We start from the raw sequence: 12704 nt of genomic DNA on the forward strand, positions 1-12704 counted from the left end.
TACCTCTGTCTCCCCCTTACAAGCTGTGTGACCTTGACTGCTGTTTAACCTCTGTGCCTCATTGCACTACATAAGTATTAATGCAGGGCCTGCTGTGTACCAGGTTTCATCAGCCAGCAGGGCAAACTTCCCTGCTGTTGGGGGGTACATCGTGGAAGAACAGAGAAGAAGGACACGGGAATTATCCAGTATTCACAGGCGATGCCATGTGGGAAGAGAAAAAGACACGGGATACAGTGAGAGTGTGGCTGGGGCTGCTGCCACTTGAAGCAGCATGGTCAGGGGCTCAGGGCGGCCAAGGCACGAGCAAGCTGAGGGAAGTGGCCCCGTGGGCACGTGGGGAAGAGTGTTCCAGAGTGGGGAACAGCCCATGCAAAGGCCCTGCGCAGGTGGCCACCTGGCTGCTGGGAGGAGTAAACTGGTTAACAAGTGGTGATTCCTGCACAAAGGAGACACAGACGCGGCTGCTGTCACCACCACCAAGATGATTTTCATTCCCAAGGTCTCAGAGCATCAAGGCCTTCGGAGTCTCGGGCACACGCATGGGGGTCTGAGCTGACCCTGGGCCTGGGTGACCGTGTCCTGTCCTGCAGCCGAGCTCCCCACTTCACACTGTGGCAGCCCCAGCCCTCGGGCCCTGCGAGCCATCTTCCCCCAAGACCCCCAGCCCTGCCACACAGCTTTGACACGCGCTTTGTCACAACTACTGAAATCAGCCTACACACACACTCATACACGGTGGACACGAGTACCTCCCACGCTCACACACATGCACAGAAGAACCCAATGCACACGTGCACATACCGACATGCTGGAAGGGGGCAGGCATGACCATGTGCACACACGTGCCCCATGCACTGCACACACGCAAACACACCCCTTGCACACACGATATATGCTGGCAATGCATATGTGAATACACACACACATGCCATGTACATGCACACACAGTACTTGTAAACATGGATGCACGAAGACAGACATGCTCGCACAACACACAGCGCACGTACACACACATGGATGCAGGAGCACAAGTACGTGCACACACACACACAGGTGCAGTTCTGCCCGCCCCCTTCCAGCACCACTCCCCAGCATTACCATTCTCAGAATCTCTGCGCACGGCCATGGTACCCAACCCCATCTCCTAACCTCCCTCTCCCTGCCCCAGCCCTCAAGATTCCCTATCAGATAATGAACAAAGATACAGGTGACTTTTCATCAGTAACATTGCTTAGAAACACTTTCACCCCAGTTCTCATTCCTCATGACAAGCAAGGAAAAAGATGTTTTTACTCTCAGTTTTAAAGACGAGGGGTCTGAGGGGATGGAGGAGCTGATGGGTTGGGCCCAGGGACACTCACTGTGTGTGTGTGTGTCAGGCGGGGATTTGAACCTGACCTGGTCCTATCCTGGGGCACTAGGTCCCAGAGTTCCGTCCTCCAACGACATTCCCACCCGTGGGCCTCTCACATCCAAGCCCACTCTGACATCTGAATCTTCCTCCCCAGCACATTCCTCCCACTGCTTCACCACCTTGGCTGACGACCTCAGTGCCAGCCAGGAATCTGGGAGTGGTCCACCCACCTCCTTCCTCCATACTCACATCCTTTGCATCCACAAGTTCACCAGCTCCACCCCTACCCCTCAGACCCTGCTCCTTCCTCCCGACTGGGCCGGCTTTCTGCAGCACCAACAGCACACATATCACACCAGCCCTGCCTCCTTGATCTTCTCCAGAGAGCTCTGCACCGCTGGGTCTATCCGGTCTCTCCTCAGCACACTCCCTGCCCTCATGCTAACACAGACCAGCTCCAGTGTGGGCCAGGCCCCAGGGCCATCATGTCCACTGTGACCCAGCACTCCACAAAGCAGGTGGCATTTTGCTGGCAAAGATACCGAGCCTCAGGGAGCAGGTGACCACTGGAGTGTTGCCACATAAGATGCACAGCCAGGCCACTGCCCACCTGGTCCTCCTGCACCCTCCCACCTCCAAAACCAACCACTGCCCTGCATCTCTGCTCCTCGAAAGAGCCGTCTATAGTCTGTTCCATTCACCTCCTCCCTACCCGCTGAGGACCACTCCCGCCAGCACGCCAGCCTTGGGGAAGGGGGAGCTGCCCCAGCCAAGGTCACAGTGACCTCCACCTTGCCCAGCCTGAACAGCCCTGGGGGCCCTGATCCCTGACGGGAGACGGGGATTTTCTGATGTGTCCTGGATGCCACACCTGCACCCCCTTCCCAGGGCTCTGGCCACCTCTTCCCTCCTCTCCTGATCCTCTCCGGCACCTTGCTGCTTCACAGACCTTTCTAATCTGGGGGTCCTCGGCCTGGGCCATCAATAGAAACAGGTCCAGGATAACCAGCTTCCTTTGTAACCCCACTTAGCTTATTCTGTGCCTCTACAGAGGCTATTCTTTGGAACCCATCAGTGCCACTGGCTCAGGAGAGGCCAAGGGCCCTGGACCATGTCACCTGGCCCTGTGACGGCCAGTAAGCATGAACGCCCAAGCCTAGCCTGGCACCTGCTGCCCTCCCTGCCCTGGCTAAGGCTCCAGCCTCCTGCAACATCCTGGGCTTTCTGCAAAGGGGGGCTCCCCACCTGCCCTGCTGCCATGGAGGCCCGGCCGGGGTCCCAGCCCACTGCTCATGCCCTCCTGTAGGGGTGGCCTTCTCACCAAGGAAACCAAACTGCTAAAAAGGCAGACTGTGCCCCAGCCCCTCCTTGCTGGGACCCGCCCAGCACACAGGTACCCCTGCCTTTGCCTCCGACACCCACAGGGCTTGCCCACACCTCTTCCAGCATCTTGAACACGGCCCCCTGAACAAGACAGCCACTGACTCCGGATGACACACAGCAGGGACACTCCCACCCTTCACCTGACCCCTGCTTCTTGTGTTTGGCTGTTAACACCTTCCCCCTCCCCTGACCCGGAAGGCAGCTCCAGGACACAAAGGGCTTTCCTTGCGCCCCTTCACTGCACCTCGTCCCTGGCACCAGAACACTTCGCAAGCACTGAGGAACTAGCTGCTCGGTAAGGATTTGTGCAGCCACGACACGTACAAACCCCAAAGGACATCTCCTGACCACACTTCCCGACGGCCCACTCTCATTTTTTCTCCCAAGTCCCAGGAGGCCCCTGCAGACCCTGGCCACAGGCCACGGCAGCCTGCTGGCCCATCAGAATCGTCCTACCTGCAGAAGAGGAGGGACCTTCGCCCAGCCGGAAATGAAACACTCCCTTATCCCAGGAGAAACCAGACCATCCTTCCCTGCACACTCAGCAAGCACCTCCCAGTGTGCCACACCATGCCTGGCCCTGGGGGCCTAAGGCAGGCACCCCAGGTCCCTATTCTCACAGTGCAACTGGCTTCCCCGAGGGAGCCCTCAGGGACGGGTGGCCAGGGCACGCCTGAAGAGGACACCCTCTCCCCCTTGCCCTCTGCCCAGAGGGCTGCCCCCTGGGCCTCTCCCCACCGGTCACTCACCTGGGGCGCATCCCCGCCCCGGTCCTGGATCAGGCTGGTGAGGCAGTTCTCAGGGCCACCAGCCACGTCGCTGCAAGCTGCAGTTGCCCGTGACCAGGTGCTCCACGGAGAGGTCGTTGTTGGGGTGGGAGGGCCACACTCTAGGGCCTGCAGTCACTGTCTTGGGGAGGCTGCTGTCCCTTCATCTGCAGGAACTGCCTGCTGGCCTGCAGGAAGGCCAGGGGCCCCAAAGGGTCAAAGAGCCTCAGCACCTCATCACAGCTCTCCCTGCCCAGGTAGGTGCGCACGGACTCCAGGAAGGAGTCGAACTGGTAGGTGTGGATGCGGGCGGGGCTGCTGCAGGCGGTGCCTTGGCCACCCTCATGTAGAGCTTGTGCTGGCGCGGGTCTGGGTTGCGCAGCGTCCAGGAGCAGCGTGAGGTGCTGGAAGGGAACTCAGCAGCCTCCAAGAAGTACCTGAAGAACCTGCCCTGCATCAGCATGGGACACGGCTCAGCCCCAGGAACCACGTCTGCCCCCGAGGACACACAAGCCTGGTGCCCCCAGAAGCAGCAACAGCAGTGGATGGAAAATCCAAAGGGCACCCGGGGCCGCGCCTAGCTGGAGGGGCTGCCGGGGTTCCGCGGGCTGGGCAGGAAGGCACGGGCCAGGCCTTGGCATGCCAGGATGCAGAGGCAAGGCTGGGGCTACGTCCCAAAGACTCTGAGCCGAGGCAGGAGGAGGAGAGGGCTTCAGATGACCAAGGGGGCAGCAGTGACTCCTAATATCCGGGGCCCGGACGCCGGCCTGGGGCTGCCAGCAGCGGCTGGAAGAGAAACCAGAAGAGGGGACTGTGAGCCCCGTGGGGAAGCTGGGACTCCGGCATGCTGGGGGCAGTGCCCACCCCGAGCTTGGGGCCCTGACACAGGCTCTGGCCCTGCTCTCAAGCACCTGCTCTGTGCACCTGTCTGCCATCTGCCAGTGTGTTCACCTGCAAGGGCAGGGGGTGACAGGAAGCCAGGGGCCTGGCATGCCCTCTCCCACCTAGGCCTGGGTGGGAGCAGTGGGGCAGCCCAGACCTGGGCCACAGGCAACAGTAGCCTCAGCTGTGTCCATCTGGATGGACAGACTGGCACGGCCCCATGGGCTCTGGGCCTGCCTGCAAGCCCCATGGTGGCCATTACCATTCTGGGCCTCCGTGGCCTCTCTGACCTTACCCCTCCCCAACCCCACCTTTCAGGGAACGATCTACAAACCCAGCCAGGACAGTGGGGCAGAGGAGAAAGGTCATTCCAGGCATCTCCCAGCCTCCCTGCAGCCCCGCTCTCTGGACCTGAGCCCATGTCAGTGCAGAGACCCCTCCCACCTCTGCCTCCTCACATCAAGAGTGACCTATTCTTTGGAGGATGAGGGTGGGGTCAGACCTCAGTCTCTGGCTGTAACTTGGACATCCAACCGCCTCCTCTCTGCCCCACCCACCCCGCTGCCTGTCACATGGCCCCTCAGGTGCCCCTCCAGTCTCCCACCTGCACTCCTGCTAGGAAGCTCCCTTCCTCCCTTAACCCCTCCAGACTATACTGGAGCTAAAGCCTGGACCCACCACTGCCTCCTGCCTTGGCCAGGCTGGCACTGTTACCCTTCCCCCATTTCAAGGTGAAGAAACTGAGGCTCAGACAGGGTCACAGTGAGGAGGCGGGAGTACCCACCCCTGAACTCACAGACTGACCCCAATCTCGTGACCCTGGGGTGACCTGCCCTGCTCACGGAGAGGGTGCTGGCCGTGTGCCAACCGCTCACACCCGGGGGAGGGGGCGCTCCTGGCCCGGGTGAGCGGGGACGCAGCAGAGCTGTCCTGGCCTCAGGAAGCCAGCACCACCCACCCTGGACTCGCCCCCACGTGAACCCTGGAAGTTCCTTCTGCCTCTAACTTCAGTTTTCCCACTCTTCCTAAAGCCCCTGGCCGGCCATCGCCCCACGGAGAGCTAGGCCACTGGGTGGAGAGGGGAGACTGAAGTCTGCACCCCAGTGCCCGCCCGGCCTCCTGGTGCCAGCACCTCTGCTCTGCTGTCCGTGCACATGCCGGCCTCCTGCCCACAGGGACTCATTGCTTCTTGCTGCCTGGGCCCAGCAGTGACCCAAGGTCGGTCACTGTTCTGCAGCCCCCTCCTGGCGTCCTTCCTGACAGGTCTTCTAGGCACAGCAGGAGCTGGGCGTGGGGGGCCTCCTGGTTAAGAAGGCACCATGAACATCTTTCTTTTCTAATAGAAAGGCAGTGACTTCATGAAGTTGATGCTTCTAAGGTAATCTAGGAAATAAAAGATAAACCTTCACAAATCCTGTTCCTGGCGTCTGAAGATCCTAGTAAGATGGGAAAAAAAACTTAACAAATAATGAATTCAAACCCTAGTAGTACGCTACTTTACAGTATCATGTGCAAACATCTGACTTTCCAGTCTTGGAGTGGCCCATTTGGGACACTACTGAACCAGGGTCATTCATTTTTTTCCACTTTTTTATTTTAAAAGTTGTTATGCACCTGAATTATGTGTATCCACGACACAAAAGGCAACATGAACATATAAACAATAAGAGTATACACCAGAAATTGACAAGTATAACTATACACAAAATATTTAGAGCAAAATGACAATGACACCAGTACACATTAGCTTGTGGAACCTCAATAAAAATTCATAAACTGAAAGTTTCTAGTGAGTAAAGAAGAAATACCAATTAAGCTATGATAAAAGAAAGAAAAGTAGTACAGAAAAGAATGTCATAGAAAGAAACAACAGAGAAACAACAGAAGTTTTAAAAAATCCCCGATTAGTCTCTGAAAAGATTAAGTAGAATACCACTTTCCTACTAAGAAAATAGAGAAGCACACATAACATATTAACAGGTTAACACTTTAAGTCAGCCCGTTTATAAATCTCCGCCATCTGTGACGCCTTCCTGTCTGCCCCTCACCCGCACATTCAAACTGTTCATGCTGTTATTTCTACCACCGAGTTCTCATACGCCCACTCCTTTCACCCCGGGGGCCCTTCCACACCTCGACTGCACTCCTACAGCCGCCCCTTCGTTACACTGTCCAAATCCTGCCTCCTCATTCCCTTTTATACCAACACGAGAGCTCTCGTCAACACAAAGCCAAACACATCGGTCTCACAAAAGCCATCGAAGACGCCTATTTTTTTAAAAGCAGAATGTCAGCCAACCTCTGACCCTAAGTAAACACAGGAAACATTCTGCTACACCTTCTCACCTCCCACTCCTGTATCGCTGGGTCATCTCCTGCTCCCCGAGGGGACCAGCCAGGAGCTTTCACGATCATGTTCCCCCTCAACCTACAGGACATTTCCCTTGCTGCTTCTTCTCAAATTCCTATTCATCATTCCAGTCTTAGTTTCAACATCACATCTTCCATGAAAGTACCTCTGATCCATCAGTTACAAATAATTCCCTAATTTCCCACATCCTTTGCCACTCTCACTGTACCTCTTTTGTAAAACACAATTCTACCTGCATTACAAGTTTTAATTTACATTATCTGTCTCCTTCAAGAGACTGCAGTTCTTTGGGTGACGACTGTTTTAGCCATCTGTGTGTAACCCTTAGGAACTAGGACAGTGCCCTGTAATTAGCAAATACTCCAGAACTCTAAGTATACAGTCAGAATTGGATCTGACACTAAGTGGTAATTACGAGACTATTACTGAGAAATTTAACTTCACTGGAATTCAACGAACTGACTTCTCCAGACATATATCACCCACAAATCACTACAGTGATCTTGGGGAAGCATTCTTCCTACTTTTCCCTCAATCTTTCATGTAATGTCTGCAGAAATTACTTTCATAACAATAAATTGAAAAATAAAAATGCAATAAATGCAACAAACCTAACAGCCAAATTGGCTGAACACATACTGACAGTACAAAAATAGTAATTAAGGTTTAGCTGAACTAAATATCAAAAAGCCAACCAAGCATTTATGGAAGTTCCAAAAACAAATAATCTACACAGAATTACGGTAAAGGTATTTGAAGAAATGTGTGGGCTAAGGAGTCCAAGAAATGTGTCAGTGTGTTAAAAGGGTAAGACAATCTAAAAATCACCTACCAAGTGATTCTCTGAACCTCAGGAGGGCTATTTGAAAACATCAAGTCATAGGAAAACAATCCAATTCAAAAGTGGGCAAAGGATTTTAATGGACACTTCTCCAAAGAAGACATACAGATGGCCAATAAGGCCAAGAAAAGATGCTCAGCATCACTAATCATTAGGGAAATGCCTATCAAAACTACACTGAGATGCTACCGCACACCCACTAGGCTGAGCACTATCAAGAAAACAGACTATGACAAGTGTCAGTGAAGACGTAGAGCCTTGCAACCCTTTGTGCACTGCTGGCGAGAATGTAAAATGATATACCATTATGGAAAATGATATGGTGGTTCCTTAAAAAATTAAAAATAGAACTACCACTTAATCCAGCAATCCCACTTCTCAGTGTATACCCAGAAGAACTGAAAGCAGGGACTCAAAAAGATATTTGCACACTCATGTTCATAGCAGCATTATTCACAAGAGTCAAAAGGTGGGAGCAACCCAAGTGCCCTTGGATGGATGAATGGAAAAACTGAATGTAGTGTATACATAAAGTGGAGTATTACTTAGCTTTAAAAAATGAATGAAATTCTCTTATGTGCCACAACATGGATAAATCTTGAAGATCTTATGGTTTAAGTGCAATAAGCTAGAAACAGAGGACAAATTCTGTGGAGGGCATAGCCCAGTGGTAGAGCACATACCTAGCGTACACAAGGTCCTGGGTTCAATCCCCAAGACCTTCTTTAAAAATAAATAAATAAACAAACCTAATTACCTATCACCACCAAAAAAAAAAAAAAAAAAAAAAAGACAAATGCAAATACTGTTCAATTCCTCTTATATGAAGTCTCTAGAGTAATCAAATGCATAGAGTCTAAAGTAGAATGGTGGTTGCCAGGGGCAGTGAAGAATGGGAGTAATTACCTAATGAGTTTGGGAAGTTCAAAAAGATCTGGAGATGGAAGGTGGTGATGGCTGCAGAACAATGTGAATGTACTTAATGCCACTGAAATGGTAATAAACTTTGTCATTTTACAACAATTAAAAGAATAGCAAGAAAATTTTTGAAAAACTGATAGGACACCAACTGTTGGTGAGAATGCGGAGCAACCACAACTCTCATACATCTCTGGTGGAACGTGAAATGCCACAATCACTTTGGAAAAAATGCCTGCTAAGTGCTTACAAAACTGAACCGACGCCTACCCTGCGATATCCCAGCCCCACTCCTTGGCAGTGACTGCAGGGGAAGGAGAGCATTTCCGTACAAGCGTGGTCACAGCAACTGTACTCGGAATAGTCAGAAGCTGGAACTAGCCCGGGTGTCAGTCACCAGGAGAACGGCGAAGCGGTGCTGTCTTCCTACAGTTAAACAGTGCGCAGCAGTAACAGGCACAAGGACTGACACGTGCAGTGACAGAGATAAGCCTCAAAACCATTACGCTGAGTCAAAGGAGAATTCTACTAGAGTAGCTACTGAATGATTCCACTAAAATGAATGAATAAAACAGGCAAAACTCACCCACAATGGAAAAAAACCCGGAAGTGTGGTTATCTCTGGGGGATGAAGTGGGGACTGACTGTGAAGGGACTTCCTGGGTTGAAGGTAATGGTCTCTATTTTGTTGGGGACTAGGGTTACACAGGTGTATGCATTTGTTAAAACTCAATAAATGCCACAATTAAAACTTATGCATTGCGTACGGTTATTTTACCTCAAAAAAATGCCACAGAGAAAGCAGCTCTAGTCAATGACACATGTGATAGAAATATTTACAGATAAAATGTACCCTGTCTGCAAGTTACTTTGAGACATAAGAAATTAAGATGGAATGATGAAAACTTACAGTTTTATACATCAAATAAAAAAAGATGGGACTGATAAATGGATAGAGGGCTAGATAGAAACATGACAAAGTACACAGTGTAAAATCTTACCTCTAGCATTATTAAAAAGGCACCAAGAATATCTGCTTTCTTTTCAAATAGTTAGGCAGTGACTTCATGAAGCTGATACTTCTGAGTAATCTAGGAAAAAGGAAATGACAAACCTTCACAAATCTTGTTCACGGAGTCAGAAGATTTTATTAATACTGGAAAAAAAAAATCCCTGTATAATAAAAAATGAATTCAAACCCTAGAAGTATGCTACTTTACAGTATAATATGCAAATATTTGACTTTCTAGTCTTGGAGCGGCCCATTTGGGACTCTAACTGAATCAAGGTCATTCATTTTTTTTCCACTTTAAAAGTTGTTTGTGCACCTGAATTATGTGTACCCACTGCAGAAAAGGTAACATGAATATATAAACAATAATAATATACACCAGAAACTGACAAGTGTAACTACACACAAAATATTTAGAACAAAATGACAATGAAGCCACTACACATTAGCCTATGGGATCGCAATAAAAATTCGTAAACTAAGTTTCTAGGGAGTAAAGGAGAAATACCAATTAAGCCACGATAAAACAAAGAAAATAACTACAGAAAAGAATGCCACAGAATCAACAGAGAAACAACAGAGGTTTTAAAAAATCCCCAATCAGTCTTTGGAAAGACTAACAAAGTAGAATAATACTTTCTTACTAAGGAAAAAGAGAAGCACAAATAACACACGAACAGGTTAACAGATCAAAGAAGGAAAAGATGTGATCATCTCAATAAATAGAGAAAAAAATCACTTGATAAAATGCAGCACAGCACCCGTTCTCGACAAAAATAAAAACAATATGAAACACTCTAACTCAAACTGGGAATGGAACTTCTTTAATTTAATTAAAAAATACTATCAAAATCCTACAATAAAAACCATATTTAACATAAAACGTTAAGACACATTCACTTTTAAATCAGGAACGACAGTGCACACTGTCATTGCCTCTTTTCAATAAAACCCCAGAGCTCCTAGACCTCTGCCAGGAGACTGAAAAAAGCGTAAGACTGGAAAGGGAAAAACTACCATGGTTCTCACACAAAATATTATGGTTATAATAAAAATCTAGACACTATTTGAATGAAAAAATACTTCAGCCTCGTTGCTAGATATAAAACAACATGCTAAACTTAGTAACATGCACCAACAGTAATCAGTAAAAAATGTCATTTCAACAAATGTCCTTTAGAATGTTAACAAGAAGTGTAAGTATCTGGGAACAAATTTAAGAAAATATGCAAGAGACAAGTAAAATATAAAGTGACAAAGCCTCACCAAAGTGCACAAAGGGCGTTTTTAAAAGGCAATCATGGTCCTGGATGTGAAAACAATACCATAAAATGTCAATTCTCCTGGAATGAATCTATAAACTCAATGCATTTCTTCATCAAAATCCTAGAAAATGTATTATTTATAAAGGTATGTGACAATGTGATTCCTAAATTGATATGAATTAGTAAGAGGTCAAGAACAGCCAAAGGGTTTTAAAGAAAAAGAATGACGAGGGAAGAATATTCTTTCAACTCATAAATCTTACTCTAAAGCTGTTTTCATTAAAATCTGCGGTATTAGTATAAGGAAAGAAAAACGACCAAAAAAACCCAGAACAGAATCCACAGAAACATCTACGTATATTTGGGAGTTTGGTGTGTGGCAGTAAAAATAAGGGAAGGACGGACAATAAACTGGCACGTGGAAGATCAGTCATCCACATGGAAAAAATATATAAATCCCTCTCTTGGTCTGTTTACAAAAATAAATTCCAGATAAAATGTAAGAAGCCAAACTATAAAACTCATATACAAGGATATCCTTTATGCCATTAAAGTAGCAATGGAAATAAAAGTCACACACACAAAACTTTAACGTTAAAGGAAAATACTGATAAATTAAAATGGAAATCACTGAAAACAAATTTAAAAAATACGCCATAATAGCATGGAAAGAGGCATCTCCAACATAAAAGAGCACTTAGCATTAGAAACCCAGAAATAACAAGAACTTTGAGAAATCAGTACAAAGGGCAAATCCTCACTAGGGAAACAGGCCAATGATGTGAACAGATAGTTCAGGGAAAAGAAAACCCAACGTGTCATTAAACACATGGAAAGAGATGCAGTGTCACGAGTGATCAGTGAGAGCCATCAGAACTGGCAGAAATTAAGAAGCCTAAAACAACAAGGCTACGTGTCACGTTCCATAAATAAAAAAAGACTTAAGACGTCTAAATATTAGGAACACGCAAGGATGTGGAAAAACAGCAAACTAAAAACACGGATGAGGAGAAATTTATCACAGCAATGGAGACCATGCACCATGGAGTCAGACTGGGTTTAATCTCAGGTGCTAGCACTGACCAGGTATAAACTTAAGCAGGTAATTTAATATGAGTCTCCCTTTGCTCATTTATACAATGGTGAATGATTAAGGGAAGTTGACTCTTGCCTCCTGTACACCATTGGTCTTACCTGAACTGGTTTCTTCTAGGCGGCAGCATTCCACGCCTGGCAGCATCTCTATAACCTGCTTGGGGCTGAACGGACACAACAGCTCAGTGAACGGCTCTGCGACACACGGTATTGAGAAGTTTGGTAGGGAGTATCTTTGAAATAATCATTGATTTTTTTCGCCCCACATATTTCTTGCCTCTATCTTACTCCCTGTTTTAAGAGACAGATCATTCCTTAGAGAACAGAAGTTACAGAAGAATATGAGAAATAACAGAGCTGCTTATTGCCTATGAGGTTTAAACACTCAGTTTTGTAGGAAACAAGAACAATTCATGGCAGAAAGATTTAGGTGGGAATCTCATGGGGAAAGCCCAGAGCAATGAGGTGTACAGGACATGGGCACCGTTTCCTGCATAGAAAACAAGAGGAATCAGGAAGCCCTCACAGAACAGCGAACTCGCATCTCTGAGACCTAGCCTGGTGGAGCCACACAGAACTTCCTGCACCTCAACATGGAACAGATCAGGGAAATGGTTCCCATCAGTCTCAGAATGGAAGGGAAGGAATAACATCACTGGATGTGATGAGCCAGGTCTCAGCAACACTTGCGCAGGCCGGCTCCCCAGGACCAGACAGCAACCAGGACAGCTCAGCGGGTGCCCAGTGTACGCAGGCGACACAGAGGGCCAGGTAAGCGTCATTCCACATCCCACCACCTCCTAACTCCTTGGC

At 48.5% G+C, this 12704-nt stretch overlaps 2 protein-coding genes across 56 annotated transcripts in view; both read right to left on the bottom strand.

The window, feature by feature from the left end:
• Positions 1-12704, bottom strand: part of LOC106730443 (ankyrin repeat domain-containing protein 20B-like) — an 82235-nt gene that overhangs the window by 43800 nt on the left and 25731 nt on the right. For 41 of the 45 annotated variants that reach the window (XM_032464813.1, XM_032464812.1, XM_032464798.1 and 38 more), the window contains exons 2-3: positions 11991-12055; positions 9521-9610 (exon numbers count right to left, since the gene is read on the bottom strand). The exons of 1 other annotated variant lie outside the window; for it this stretch is intronic. The gene's annotated coding sequence lies outside the window, so the exon portion shown is untranslated. Of the gene's footprint in view, positions 1-3489; positions 3964-9520; positions 9611-11990; positions 12056-12704 lie in introns of those variants that run through there. 3 more of the 45 variants (XM_032464787.1, XM_032464788.1, XM_032464786.1) reach the window with 3 other exon arrangements.
• LOC116656675 overlaps positions 3942-12704 on the bottom strand; it is a 144369-nt gene continuing 135606 nt past the window's right edge. For all 11 annotated transcript variants that reach the window (XM_032464848.1, XM_032464843.1, XM_032464841.1 and 8 more), the window contains one exon: positions 3942-4291. In XM_032464848.1, coding sequence (XP_032320739.1) covers positions 3981-4291 — 311 coding nt within the window. In that variant the 3' untranslated portion in view covers positions 3942-3980. The remainder of the gene's footprint in view (positions 4292-12704) is intronic.

The sequence above is a fragment of the Camelus ferus genome, chromosome 22, assembly GCF_009834535.1.
Source record: "Camelus ferus isolate YT-003-E chromosome 22, BCGSAC_Cfer_1.0, whole genome shotgun sequence".
Classification (NCBI taxonomy): domain Eukaryota; kingdom Metazoa; phylum Chordata; class Mammalia; order Artiodactyla; family Camelidae; genus Camelus; species Camelus ferus.